This window comes from Coregonus lavaretus, assembly GCF_964263955.1.
Source record: "Coregonus lavaretus genome assembly, chromosome: 17".
NCBI lineage: Eukaryota > Metazoa > Chordata > Actinopteri > Salmoniformes > Salmonidae > Coregonus > Coregonus lavaretus.
In genome coordinates, this window is record NC_140004.1 from 43,815,423 (window position 1) to 43,831,110 (window position 15,688).

Below are 15,688 nucleotides of genomic sequence, written 5' to 3' on the forward strand. Positions count from 1 at the left end.
CAGGATAAGAGCGTCTGCTAAATGACTAAAATGAAACTTAGGAACGTAAACATAAAGCTGGTGCTCATTGACAGATCTATAACTCATATTTCTATGTGAATTTGGTCGGGTCGCCCAATTAGTTACATATTGCAGCTTTAAAGAGTAACGTTCATGAAATAAAAAAAAGAAATAATTGAAAACCTGATGTTTTAGGTTTAGTTATAGTGAAACACGTCAATTCTGGTCTTCATTTTGACAGTTCGTTGCAAAACTTATACATTTTTGTTTTTGAGTAGTAAATCTAGCTCTTGTTGCCCATAGCCATCAGTTCTCAAAGTAAGGGTTGCGACCCCATGTGAGGTCGCCTGATATGCAAATGGGTGGTGGGAGAATTTCCAAAATCCTGGTAAAAAATAAATACAAAATAAAATATTTTGTCCCTCAAAATCATTCTAATAAGATTAACCTTAAAAATCGAAATGAAAATTATTCAAATCTAAAAGTTACAATTCAACTACAGAGCGCCCTTAGAATGTGGGAAAAGGCCGCACTTGACCATTGCACTTGAATCATTCCCGCGGAGAATGGCTAAGCCACTACCGTATGAAACCACACACTATTGCAGAGACTTTGATATTACCGGCCGCAATTGATATGGTAAAAACAATGTGTGGGGAGGCAGAGGCACAGAAATTCACATCAAATACCTTTGTCAGATCATACTTTGAAACTAAGAATTGATGCTATAGCTAGCAATCCAGAGGAAACTGACTGAATGACTCAAAAACTTCCCACCTTATGTTCTCCAAATGGACGTTAGCTGTGAGGGCCGAGATGCCCATGCATTGACTTTAGTTCACTACATGTCGGGAGATGCTATTCACGAGGACATATTGTTCTGTCTCACGATTCCCGAGCATGAAACAGCACAGGGGATGTTCAGTGTGCTGCGTTGCTATATTGACGAAAAACAGATTCCATGGGATCGAATGGTGGGCTTTTGCACAGATGGGGCTCCATCTATCATAGGACGGCAGGCAGGCAGGCCTCTGCACTCTTCCATATGGGCACATTGTATGATACACCCACTGAGCTGTAATGGATTCACTGAGAGCAACTGGTGGCAAAAGAGCTGAGCGCAGAACTCTGAGATATGCAGCAGGTAACTTCAATTGTAAACTACATTGCGCACGCCTGTTCGCAAAACTGTGGCGATATGGGATCAGAGCATGACTTCTATTTCACACCGAGGTGGTTATCGAGGGGAAGTGTTGGAAATATTTTTTGAATTGAGATAGGAACTGTCATTCACAATGGATGTAAAAAACAGACTTTGTTGACTTTCTGTGTAATGAAAAGAAAATGTGTCTCCTTGCCTATGTAACAGACATATTTGGGAAACTGAACGCAAGCATGCAGGGGAAATACAAAAAAATTCCACAGATGAGTGACCGAATCAGCGAAATCCGTTTGACTGTGATCCTGGCTCAGTTGACATCCCGGTAAGTGAAATCGACCATCTGGTCGAGCTGTCACGTGGCCAAATGCTGCAGGCAACGCATTCACGGGTCACTATGGAGGAATTTCGGGTTCCTGACTCAGGGAATACTGTGCCGTCTCCCTCCGAGCATTAAAACGAATGGTACGCTGATTCAGTGTTCTCATCTGCATTAAAAACAAATATCGATCCAGGTTGGATGTGACAGGAGAGATGAGGTGCGCACTGTCGACCACACCCCCTGACTTTGTGAAGCTCCGACGTGACATGCATCAAGCGCACACACACATCTCATTAGTGGTGGTGAGATAAGATACATGATGTCAGACTAATTTGCAGTTGACTGTCAAAGCCCCACATTAAAAGAATGTGATGGTGAGTTGAGAATACAATCAGAAATACTGTCAGAATGTTTTGCAATTGACTGCCATAGCCCCAATTCAAAAAGTAAACATAAGCTGTTAATTACATACTTTTTTTTCACATGGTTGGGGTTGCCAGAATTTTCAGATATCAAAATGGGGTCGTAAGGCAAAAAAGTTTGGGAACCCCAGGCCTAGCCCTTCAACTCTACCATTGAAATCGTGATGTAGGCACCTTGAGAAGGTACCCCTACCTCATCTCAAGGGAGCGGTTCAGTATGAAATACACTCCCTTCTAGACAGTGGTGTAAAGTACTTAAGTAAAAATACTTTAAAGTACTTCTTAAGTAGTTTTTAGGGGTATCTGTACTTTACTATTTATATTTTTGACAACTTTTACTTCACTACATTCCTAAATAAAATAGTGTACTTTTTACTCCATACATTTTCCCTGACACCCAAAAGTACTCATTGCATTTTGAATGCTTAGCAGGACAGGAAAATGGTCAAATTCACGCACTTATCAAGAGAACACCCCTGGTCCTCCCTACTGCCTCTGATTTGATGGACTCACTAAACACACATGCTTCGTTTGTAAATGATGTCTGAGTGTTGGTGTGTGCCCCTGGCTAACTGTAAATAAAATAAAATAAAGAAAATGGTGCCATCTGGTTTGCTTAATATAAGGAATTAGAAATGATTTATACTTTTACTTTTGATACTTAAGTATATTTGTATTAAGGTATCTTTACTTTTACTCAAGTACGACAATTGGGTACTTTTTCCACCGCTGCTTCTAGATGTGCTGGGTGGTATCACCTCAAGGCATACTGTAAAAGCAGGTGACAGCGTGCCTTATTTGGTCTTGGTAAGTGGAGTGTGCCGATATATATTTGCATGATGCTTCCTTGACTAGACTACTGACGTTACACAAAATTCAAAAGGCAGTAGGCGAAGGCACATTTCCGCATTTGACCAAATTCAACGTTTTTTGCTTACTGTTTCATACACATCTATGTGGTTTTACGAAGAAGAAAAAAAAACATGTAGGCTATGAGGATTGTACGTTTATATTCTTAGCTACATCCGTCCTAACAAGAAATCGATGACAACGGTGGTCATGTTAACTCGTATTTCTTTCCCAACCGCTATGGTTGATTGGGGCGCAGCTCGCTAACAGTTGGCTCGTAGGTCAGTGGTTGTGCGTTTGAATCCCACATGAGGCAGATATAATTTTTTCACCAAATCCTTTATTTACAATATACATCCCGTGCCCACACGCTTATAATTCTGAAAAGTGAAAGGCTACCCTTGTAGTAGTTGTAGGTTTTTATACAGGACCCAAAACCAATCTGTGAGTTAATTTGACCATTGGGAAAAGAGCTACTGTGTAAATACTGCAATGTGGGTTGGATTGAATTGAGCCCCTAATCTTAATTTTCAAGGTGATGATTGCACTTTTCTTCCCAACACAAAAGCGCATGAAATGTTAAGAGTCCACATTTCAAATCGTTTTTGGAGCATCCCATGGGGGATTTGAATTTACACTGCAAGTGGCAATAGATGTCAGGAACGCGCAGCCTCACCGCTGTGAGCCAACTGTCCAAGGCAGTATTTGCTTGCGATGGACATTAGTTTATTATCAGAGCGTGCCAGTAGACTTCTGGTAAGTACGTTTACCCACTCCCAAAATGTATATTTATGAGCAATTCCCACCAACAACTTCACACCTGAATGCATTTTTTTTATTTTTTTATTTGAAAGCGTTGGGCAAAGGCTGAAATTGGGGTTGAGAGTTAACCGAACAACGTGTTGTTATTAAAGTTATGTTAATACTCTTATGTCTGTTACAGTGCATTGTTCATTGAGACTGTTCATGTTTCTTCTTCTGCAGAATGAAAATAAGATGTGTCCTGTTACATAAATTGAGACAGAGGTGCTTCCTGTTGTCCCTGGTCCTGCTGGTGGTGTGTCTACTGAAGCTGGTCTATGTTAAAGTAACGGTGAGGAACAGCTTCTACATCGAGCCCTATGGAATCACAGACAGCTCCTCACAGAACCCCAACCACCAGTACAACATCAACTGCACCGCCATCTACCAACTGGACCCTGTGGAGGTAGATTGATACATTGAATTTATTTGACAATTTAAATATGTAAAAAAAAAATATCTATCTATATACATTTAAAAATAACTATAAAGGATAAGACAGTAAAGTAATTGACTTTTTCCCTTACGATCCTTTTGTCAAAGGTAGGGAAGTCATTGGAGATCAGACGCAAAGTCATTGTGGACTTGGAGGATGACAGCATTGTGTCTTTGACCTCGGACTGTCAGAGGTACTTGTGCTTTCGATACGGTACTTTGTAACTTGCCTCGTTATCTATAGTGACTGTGATTGTTTTTTAATGTTGTGAGTATTTTGTATTGGGTTTTTCTATGGCTGTAAGGATGACAACCTCATTTCCCCTTGGGGGTTTATAAAGTACTATCTCATCTCTCATATCATCTAATCTCAGGTACATCGAGACAAGAGGATATGACATCATCCCGGTGTCGGAAGAGGAGCGGAGGTTCCCGCTGGCGTACTCCCTGGTGGTGCATAAGAACGCTGCCATGGTGGAGAGGATCTTCAGGGCCACCTACGTCCCTCACAACCTCTACTGCATCCACTATGACCAGAAGGTAGGGCCGGCAGCCAGGTAGCCTAGAGGTTAGAGGGGCAGGCTCGCTACCGGAAGGTTGCCTGTTTGAATCCTGGACCGGGTAGGAAAGAAATCTGAGTGGATTTGTGCTGACTACTTGAGGGTTGTTAGTGATGTACGTGCATGCGTATATTGGAGGGGTTAGGTACAGCTGCAGACACATTTCTGTCTCGTATGGACTATTATTAATAATCGTCTCCTTCTAGTCCTCTCAGAGCTTCATAGCAGCCATGAGGAACCTGGCTCACTGCTTCCCCAACCTCTTCCTAGCCTCCAAGCTGGAGTCTGTGCAGTACGCCCACATCACACGGCTCAACGCCGACCTCAACTGCCTCAATGACCTGTTAGAAAGGTCAGAGGTCAAGTGGAAGTATGTCATCAACCTCTGCGGCCAGGACTTCCCCCTCAGGTAAGAAAACAACACTTTTACAGATTGTTTTACTCATAGTGTAATTGTTTTTTATAATGTTTTATTGTCACATACACCGGATAGGTGCAGTGAAATGTGTTGTTTTACAGGGGTCAGCCATAGTAGTACGGTGCCCCTGGAGCCAATTAAGGTTAAGTGCCTTGCTCAAGGGCACATCGACAGATTATAGTCCTAGTCCTTATCTGTAGTCTTTTAAAAATCATATTTATAGTCATATACTCCTGAAATGGCCCACCTATAGCACTAGCTTCTCTGGTCAGTAGTATATACAGTAGTATATAAGGGGAATAGGGGGTTATTTTGGACACAGCCATAGTCTTTATCTGTAAAGTCTTGAAAAGCACTGTACAAATTAAATGTATACTAATGATTATTATTATCATTAGGTCGAACGGTGAGCTGGTGTCGGAGCTGCAGGCGCTGAATGGTGCCAACATGCTGGAGACCTCCCGTCCCAGTGAGCTGAAGAAACAGCGCTTCCGTTTCCAGCACCAGCTGAAGGATGTGCCCTACGAGTACCGCCGCTTACCTGTCCGAACCACACACGCCAAGGCACCGCCGCCGCACGACATCGAGATGTTCATCGGTAGCGCCTACTTCGTTTTGTCCCGTGACTTTGTCCGTTACGTCGGAACCAGCCGGGTGGCGAGGGACTTCCTGGAATGGTCAGCTGACACGTACTCCCCGGACGAACACTTCTGGGCGACGTTGACGAGAATCCCCGGTGTACCGGGAGAGATCTCCCGGTCTGCCCCAGATGTGACAGACTTGAAGAGTAAGACACGTCTGGTGAAGTGGAATTATCTGGAAGGGTCTCTGTACCCTCCCTGCACTGGGACTCACATGAGGAGTGTCTGTATCTATGGGGCTGCAGAGCTGCGATGGTTGCTGAACTATGGCCACTGGTTTGCTAACAAGTTTGACCCCAAAGTGGACCCGGTGCTTATCAACTGCTTGGAGGAGAAATTGGAAGAGAAACGTAGACGATGGGAAAACACGGTGCAGAATTGAAAAGGAAAAACGACTGTAAATTAAATTGGATGGGAGAATCATTTCATTTGTGGGTTTATTTGGAAGATTTACCCAGCCTGCAGATGAGGTACTTTGCTCCACTAGCAACTAACTGCAAGGAATAAGTCCGATTCTGCAGTGGCAGGATATTCTTGTTTTACAAAAAAAATGTTTTATGTCTACTGAATACTAGTTCAAACTAGTTGAACCTGACTGTTTTTCAATTGAAAATGAAGTGTTGAAGTTCAGTTGAACTGTTCGAATGAAAGGCTTCTCCCAACTGTTTTTTAACAATGTCCAAGATGGACGTTTTAGAGGATAGTGAAACAAGACGATCGATGGCCTAAATATCTACACTACTAGTTCTGTTAAGGATATCGCAAAGAACTTGTTACGGTAATGTCACATGTTGCAATAACACCTAATGGAATGTCTCATATTGATACCAGATCCAATGAGAAAGGAATTTAGATTGAATTGACAGTCATTTTTGTTATTCTCTGAGATGCTTTCACGCGGGTAAAAATGCTAAACTCTTTACCAAACCAACAATACCAAAGACACTAAACTGTAACAAAACGGCACATCAAAACTGGATGTCAGGTTTTTATACGTTTTCATGGAAACACTTTTTTTCGTATTAGTATTTTAGTATTTACGATTAGTATTTTAGTATTTATCATCAAGATGATAGTATATATTTGTAGAGAGGGGAGTTTGATACAGCAGTAACGCAACAAGGTTGATATCTCTAATTATGAATGATTTATTTCTTAATAAAACTATCACTCTGAATAGTTTCTTAAGGGATGATTCATGAAGTGGTTTTACTTGGTCAGTATAAAACCTGTGTATCTTGTTCCCTACCCTAGCCCACTGTCTATCCATAAGAAGGCTTATGCTAAGGCCTATATCGTACCTGAAGGTTAGGAATTGTAATGTGATAAGTAGGCTTTGTACTGTATTGGGGGTAAGTTCAGTGTTGTGTTTTTGGGGTAGACACACTGTTATACGCTGGTGTTCCCCTCCCACTACCTGCTGCTCCATCTACCTGTACTTGTTGATACAAACTGACGTTTTTAATCTCCTCTACGACGAGTCCACAGCCCAGAGCTCTAAAGACTTGAGGACTCTGCAGCGCTAATATATTACACATCAACTGTGCATTGGCCGAGCGGGCGGAGACCAGCCACTATAGGTCAGGCTGCCTAGTCTCTGGTCCACACTCTGACTCAGGCCAGGACACAGTCCTCAGAGTGCTGCCAGGAAGGAGGGAGGGAGGAGATGGAGGAAGGAGAGGGAAGGAGGAGATGGAGGAAGGAGAGAGGGAAGGATGGAGGGGGGGGAAAGGAGGGAGGGGGGAGATGGAGGAAGGAGAGGGAAGGAGGAGAGGAGGATGGAGAGGGAAGGAGGAGATGAGGATGGAGAGGGAAGGAGGAGATGAGGATGGAGAGAGGGAAGGATGGAGGGGGGGGAAAGGAGGGAGGGGGGGGATAGAGAGAAGGAGAGGAGGGAGCCTCTCCTACTACTGACAGCCAAGAAAGTAATGTCTCCCCTCCGCCCTCCACCCTGCAGCTTTAAACAGATGACTCAACTCAGCTGCTGCTGCTGTTACCAAGCCAATGCTGATGCAGTCGGAAATGTGATCGTTTGTGATGCTATGAAAGCTTGTGAATTTTAATGTGCCAGGTTACCACAACAAATGATGTAGCAGATAGCAGGACAGGTTGTTGGTTTGTGTTGCAGACAGGGCCGGCTGGTTGGCCGGCTGGTGCTAAGCTCCACTGTGTCAATCAGGTGTCGTCTTTCATAGTGGGACTCTTAGCCTGCGTCCCAAAAAGCCCCCTTTTCCCTATACAGTTCCCCCATAGGGCTCTGGTCAAAAGTAGTGCACTATATAGGGGATAGGGTGCCATTTGGGACGTAACCTTAATGGAGTGATGGTGGAGAGGGTGTCAAATGGACATAATTTCTACACACAGTGCACAGTGACAGAGCTAGTTATTCAACTGTTGTTAAGGCCATTTGGGCTTTCATGGTTATAGAAATAATTATTTAATAATGGACCAATTTTGAGTTCCAATAATGTAATATATAGTATTTCACCTGATGTGTAACCAACCATGTTATTAATGGGCTGCAATTAAAACGGCTACCTGCTACATTATTTGTTGTGTGTGACAGCTGAATATTACTATTATTACTACTAATCACAGGAGGCTGCTGAGGGGAGGACGGCTCATAGTAATGGCTGGAATGGAGTGAATGGAATGGGATAAAACACATGGAAACCATGGAAACCATGCATTTGATGAGTTGGATACCATTCCATCTATTCCGTTCCAGCCATTACTATGAACCCGACCTTCCCAATTAAGGTGCCACCAACCTCCTGTCCTACTAACACACAGTAATACAGACAAGCACTGTATCTGCTTCTAAATGATCGTACTATAGTGCAGTCTCTCTGATCTCCCAGCAGTGTCTCTGATCTCCCTGCAGTCTCTCTGATCTCCCTTCAGTCTCTGTGGCAGGTGTTAAACTGAACATTAACATTACAGTAGAGTATTGATTAATGTGCACACACACACACACGTAAAGGCAAGCGCACACGCACACACACACACACACAGGTGCCCAGATAAGCCGTACATTGGAGTATTGATTAATGAGGAGTCACAGGTCGTTAAAAGGTCTCTAATTGGCCCCCAGGCGATCACCAGACAGGAAACAGCTGGAGTGAAGCTCACTGATTGGTCTGGTAATGGGGGGGATTCCCCTCATTTCTCTAATGTAAAGGTCCATGAGCCATAAAAACATCCTGTGCAGACCATAGGAGTTGGCAAAACAGCACAAACAAATCTGGGACCAGGCTACCATAAAATATTTGAGCTGTAGCTAGTTTACCAAGGTGACGGTAGAACCAGCACAAAAGAACGGTTGCCGTTAACAACAGAGACAACACCTTTAAGCTGTTTCAGGTGCAGCAGGTGTCAAATGCATAGACAGAGAGAGAGAGGGAGGAGCGAGAGAGGTGTCATGCATAGGAAGAGAAAGAAAAAGAGAGGAGAGGTGGCATCACAGCCCGTCTAAGACAGGTATTTTGCCCATTGAACGTCAGCTCCTGACAATGACCTCAATTCATCCTTGTTCTACAGCATTTAGGGTTGTTGAGGACGGGTGAAATGAACATGAAACCTCCTCCCCTGCTCTCTGTCTGTCTGCAGGTACACACACATAATGGACAATAAGCATCATTATCTTTCCCCTCTGCTGGTATGTTGGACCTGGCCCAAGTTGAGTTTTGTTTTTCCTCTTCTCTCCTTATGACAGACTGGCTCTCTTCCTGACAGACTGGCTCTCTTCCTGACAGACTGGCTCTCCTTATGACAGACTGGCTTTCCTTATGACAGACTGGCTCTCTTCCTGACAGACTGGCTCTCTTCCTGACAGACTGGCTCTCTTCCTGACAGACTGGCTCTCTTCCTGACAGACTGGCTCTCCTTATGACAGACTGGCTCTCTTCCTGACAGACTGGCTCTCCTTATGACAGACTGGCTCTCTTCCTGACAGACTGGCTCTCTTCCTGACAGACTGGCTCTCCTTATGACAGACTGGCTCTCTTCCTGACAGACTGGCTCTCCTTATGACAGACTGGCTCTCTTTATGACAGACTGGCTTTCCTTATGACAGACTGGCTCTCCTTATGACAGACTGGCTCTCTTTATGACAGACTGGCTTTCCTTATGACAGACTGGCTCTCCTTATGACAGACTGGCTCTCTTCCTGACAGACTGGCTCTCCTTATGACAGACTGGCTCTCTTTATGACAGACTGGCTCTCTTCCTGACAGACTGGCTCTCCTTATGACAGACTGGCTCTCCTTATGACAGACTGGCTCTCCTTATGACAGACTGGCTCTCCTTATGACAGACTGGCTCTCCAACTACTGAGGTGCTGTGTCATCATGACTACTTTTTGACCATCAGAGCCTTCAGGGTGGTTTTTATCAGTGGCTTTGTCTGTTTGTGTGGTACAAATTAAAGGCGGGGAGTACGACCTCGCTCACCCCATTCACTAATGACTTGCCTGATTTAATCGACTAGACTGTGGCTCACAGTTCCAAGATTGTTTGTCACAAGAAGAGGGATGAAAAACGTTCTGTCCTACAGCGCCTTCGGAAAGTTTTCAGACCCCTTGACTTTTTACACATTTTGTTACGTTACAGCCTTATTCTAAAATTGATTAAATATTTTTTTTCCCTCATCAATCTACACACAATACCCCATAATGACAAAGCAAAAAACTGTATTTTGAAATGTTTGCAAATGTGACCGACTGGCTCGATTCAAAATTTGAAATTGTGTTTTTTACATTGGATAAAAGTAGAGACTAGTAGAGCTAGAAAATGGTATATCATACACTACAGTTGAGGAACAATGTGAAAGTAATTCTGCTTTGAAAGTTAATAAACTTCACTTTTGAGAAAATGGCTTTTGAATGTTTTGGTACCTACTGGAGAGCTCTTCTTTGTCTACACCCATTCAGCATCGTTCACACCCTCTTAAACTTTAGCCCCACCAATCTCTTTAAGGGTTCATCCGAGCGTTCTGTCCTAACAACAGCAGTCAAGCACCCAAGCTAACTGGCTAACGTTGGCAAGCTTGCTAGCTACTTCCAGACACAAATGAGAGAACAGCTCACTGACCATTTTACTTGCCCTAGCAGTGCTGGTTAGGCTGTTTTTATGTTATCCAGAGCGTTGGTGACTGCAACTGTGCTACTGGCAACAATTTAATTATGCTTTTTTGCCAACGTTTACTGACACCGGCCATATTCAACGGGTGTTGAGCTTTCGTATATTCGTCAGTTAATCTGCGCTCTGGCACACTCAGACGAGAGTGCTCTGAAATCGGATTAGATAACCAGAACGAATTTACCAGCTACGTCTATCAACAGCTTAGCTGGCGCAGTGACATCATGAACATTCTATTGAAATGGATACTTGCATAATGGAGTCTTTTGTTAAGACATTTAGCTAGCTAGCTAAACAATGAACCATAATCCTAACTCATGACGTTACTACCCTGCATGAATCTGCAGGTAGCTAACCAACCAGGTTCAATGTTAGCTAGCTAACATTAGGCTATAACTAGCAAAGCAAATGGCTCTGAGATGCGAATAATATTACTACACAGATCATACACGTAACATTAGCTAGCTGACCTAACAACAGCAGTCAAGCACCCAAGCTAACTGGCTAATGTTGGCTAGCTTGCTAGCTACTTCCAGACACAAATGAGAGAACAGCTCACTCTGACCATTTTACTCACCCTAGCAGAGCTGGTTAGGCTGTTTTCATACACGTAACGTTAGCTAGTGAGCCAGCTAGCTAACAGTACACTTTAACTTGAAATGAAAACGACTTTCTGACCAAATTAGCTAGCTAGACTATCTTACCCGTATACATGGATGGACGCTTCTCCCTCTCTGTCACGGATGCCATGGTTGCCCTTAATTTGAAGATGTAATCCGGAGACCGGTGTTTTCTCCATCTCCTTAGCTATCATACTCTAATTCCACTGATTTCAAAACTCGGTCCTCCAGAAAGTGGAGAGCAACACTTATGCAGTTCTACTACGCAATATATCTTTTTTTAAAGCAGCTTTAGACAGGATTACCTACACAAACGGACCAGCTCAAATAGACAGAAGCGTGCTACATGGCAGACCAATCCGAACTCATCTCTCAGCATGTCCAGCCCACTCATTATCTCAGCCAATAATGGCTAGCGGGGAAGGTTGCTGCCTTTTCTGTGGCGAAACCAGCTAGGCACGTAATGTAACAATTTTATTCGTATTTATAGATGGCATACACGTTTGTTATTAAGGCACATGAAAGTTCACATGTTCCAGAAGGCATTTCTGCTAAAAAACGCATTTTGATTTTAAAAAAAAGTTTACTTTCAAATGGCTCTCATGTGAAGTAGTGACGCGCGACATACCCCTAGTTTCCTGAAACGAGTCACAAAAAACGAGTTACATAAGTATTCAGACCCTTTACTCAGTACTTTGTTGAAGCACCTTTGGCAGCGATTACAGCCTCGTCTTCATGGTATGACGCTACAAGCTTGGCACACCTGTATTTGGGGGAATTCTCCCATTCTTCTCTGCAGATCCTCTCAAGCTCTGTCAGGTTGGATGGGGAGTGTCGCTGCACAGCTATTTTCAGTTCTCTCCAGAGATGTTAGATCGGGTTCAAGTCCGGGCTCTGGCTGGGCCACTCAAGGACATTCAGAGACTTGTCCCGGAGCCACTCCTGCGTTGTCTTGGCTGTGTGCTTAGGGTCGTTGTCCTGTTGGAAGGTGAACCTTTGCCCCCAGTCTGAGGTCCTGAGCGCTCTGGAGCAGGTTTTCATTAAGGATCTCTCTGTACTTTGCTCCGTTCATCTTTCCCTCGACCTGACTAGTTTCCCAGTCCCTGCCGCTGAAAAACATCCCCACAGCATGATGCTGCCACCACCATGCTTCACCGTAGGGATGGTGCCAGGTTTCCTCCAGATGTGACGCTTGGCATTCAGGCCAAAGAGTTCAATTATTGGTTTCATCAGACCAGAGAATCTTGGTTCTCATGGTCTGAGAGTCCTTTCGGTGCCTTTTGGCAAACTCCAAGCGGGCTGTCATGTGCCTTTTACTGAGGAGTGGCTTCCGTCTGGCCATTCTACCATAAAGGCCTGATTGGTGGAGTGCTGCAAAGATGGTTGTCCTTCTGGAAGGTTCTTCCATCTCCACAGAGGAACTCTGGAGCTCTGTCAGAGTGGCTATCGGGTTCTTGGTCACCTCCCTGACCAAGGCCCTTCTCCCCCGATTGCTCAGTTTGGCCGGGCGGCCAGCTCTAGGAAGAGTCTTGGTGGTTCCAAACTTCTTCCATTTAAGAATGCTGGAGGCCACTGTGTTCTTGGGGTACCCTTCCCCAGATCTGTGCCTCAACACAATCCTGTCTCTGAGCTCTACGGATAATTCCTTCGACCTCATAGCTTGGTTTTTGCTCTGACATGCACTGTCAACTGTGGGACCTTATATAGACAGGTGTGTGCCTTTCCAAATCATGTCCAATCAACTGAATTTACCACAGGTGGACTCCAATCAAGTTGTAGAAACATCTCAAGGATGATCAATGGAAACAGGGTGCACCTAAGCTCAATTTCAAGTCTCATAGCAAAGGGTCTGAATACTTATGTAAATAAGGTATTTCTGTTTTTAATGTTTAATACATTTGCAAAAAAATCTGTAGACTGATGAGAATTTTTATTTATTTAATCAATTTTAGAATAAGGCTGTAACGTAACAAAATGTGGAAAAAGGGAAGGGGTCTGAATACTTTCCGAATGCGCTGTATTCTGTTCTGACCAGACAGAAGCCCCACCAGAGGACCTATTCTGTTCTGACCAGTCTGTTGCTGTTTTTATATTAATATATTTAATATGAAGTTGGAACGCATTTTATAACAAATGTGAACTGTGATACAGAATTAGCATCTGATCCGGTCATAGGGCCGGGCCACATGTTAAGACGAGGTCGGTCTGAACGCGGTTTGACTGAGTGGACCCCAATCTCATTTGTCATTCATTCAGGGAGCTGGGGGAGATCCACTGAAATTAGTAGCAGTATTGTGAGAAGAGGATCCACAGTAAAGCCCTGTCGCTTTCTTGTGCTCTCCAATGAGTGAAGATCACTGTCATAGTATGTTTACCCCATGGCATTGTTTAATAATCAATTCTGTTTGGCTAAAGTGTGCATTATGTTTCAACCACTTACTTGAGGTCCTCCACATAGTACTGGGTTGAGTAGGTGAATGGACTCTCCAGCCCATAATAGGTACTGAGTTGGAGATAGATAATCCCTGTGATGCGGCTTCTTTCAGTTTGATCCAATCAGTGTGTTCATGTAATCAGTGTCTTAATGTAATCAGTGTCTTAATGTAATCAGTGTCTTAATGTAATCAGTATCTTAATGCAATCTGGAGGAAGGGGATGCTACTGGTCATATGAGAGCCATTATACTGGCTTTAATAGGGACAGCGTGAGCTCAGGAGTTATGTGTTGCCTCTCAAATGGCACCCTATTCCCTAGATAGTGCACTAATTTTGACGAAGGTATATAGGGCTCTGGTCAAAAGTAGTGCACTATATAGGGAATAGGGTACCATTTGGAATGCTGCGCACAAAGTGGTTTTAAATGCAGGGCTTGAGGAGAGGGAAACTAACAACAGTTTTTAACATTTCAACCCTACATTTCAACGTCAGATTCTGTAACCAAGTCAAAATCTAACCAGTAGACGACAGTGGTAATCAATCTGTCGATCCTGATTTCACCAAATTGTGTAGCAGCTGAAGAGATTTTTTGACACCCGTATGACAACGGCCATAGAAGTTGACAAGACAACCAACACTGATATTAAACACTTGAAAAGTTCCTGTCTGCCCTCCCTTCTGAATGTCATGATGTCACCAGTCCGGGGGGGGGGGGACGGGGGGGGGGGACGGGGGGGGGGGGGGGACGACATTACATCTGGTCCTTGAGGAGGACAGGACATTTAGTTCACATCTTGCTGACTTGTTTGTACTGTCTCAATATGACTCTTTTAAGAAGACAGAGGCTACATCCAAAATGGAACCCTATATTCCCCAATAGTGTGCACCGTATAAGGAATAGTGTGCCATTTCAGAAGTGTCCAGAGGGTTCGAGATCTGGAGGGCCTGTTCCATAGACATTGGCCTGTCCATGTTGCAATAAAGCTGTCAGTGTGTTAGACTATGAGCTATGATGAGACACACAGCAAAGGCTGCAGGAGACAGGCCAGTTGCAGATGGCTTGAGGTTGGGGCTGAGAGCCAGTCATGAGGAAAGAGACTCCTGAGGACATTACTAAGAAGTACCATTCTGTTGATTGGTCTTGTGTTAACTCTAGTAAAAATGCTCTCATGTGCTCTGTCTCAAAGATGGACTGTCGTTCACAGGGAATCTAATTTACACCACAGTCAGTTTAACGCTCCATGCCAGGGTGAACATGTTACCCTAAACGTCATTTTAGAAGCTTGTTATGAAAATGTAGGGCCAGTTTACCAGACACAAATTAAGCCTAGTCCTGGATATAAAAGTGCTTTCATTGGAGATTCTCAGACCTGGCTTAATCTACCTCTTTACCGCTCTCCACTTTTCTCACTCTTCCTCCCTTGTTTAATCACTATCACAACATACACCAACCAATAAACGTATGTGTTATATGTTTTACACTTTTGACCAGGGAACATTCAAGCTCAGAATAAACTATTGCCACTGTAGAAGTTAGGCCAAGTCATGGCCAGAGCCCGTATAAAAAAATAGTTGATCTAGGATCAGGTCCCCTCTGTCCATAAAGTCGTATTCATTATGATCTAAAAAGTAAAGCTGATCCTAGATCAGCACTTCTACTCTGAGAGTCTTTGTGAATACGGTCCCAGAGCCACGTGCATTGCCAGATTCTGCTTGGTCAGACCTGGCTCTGGTCCCACTGGCCTGGGATGACTGGTATTGTCAGCGCTACCATCATCTTCATCCCTACTGGGTTACCGTGGTGACGAAGGCTCGTCCTGAGGCCCCTGACAGACGAGCAGCGCCATGGCGACCCGGGAGCACCTCGCCACAGAAACAACAAAGAGCC

General features: G+C 44.0%; 1 protein-coding gene across 1 annotated transcript; it reads left to right on the forward strand.

Moving 5' to 3' along the window:
* Positions 1-3,737: 3,737 nt before the first annotated feature.
* LOC311144612 (beta-1,3-galactosyl-O-glycosyl-glycoprotein beta-1,6-N-acetylglucosaminyltransferase 4-like) lies at positions 3,738-5,989 on the forward strand (the record flags this gene model as incomplete). The annotated part of the gene is made up of 5 exons (XM_084180652.1): positions 3,738-3,959; positions 4,097-4,182; positions 4,363-4,528; positions 4,755-4,957; positions 5,365-5,989. The coding sequence occupies 5 exons, from the start codon at positions 3,738-3,740 to the stop codon at positions 5,987-5,989; spliced, it is 1,302 nt and encodes a 433-aa protein (XP_084036778.1).
* Between the last annotated feature and the right edge of the window lie 9,699 nt (positions 5,990-15,688).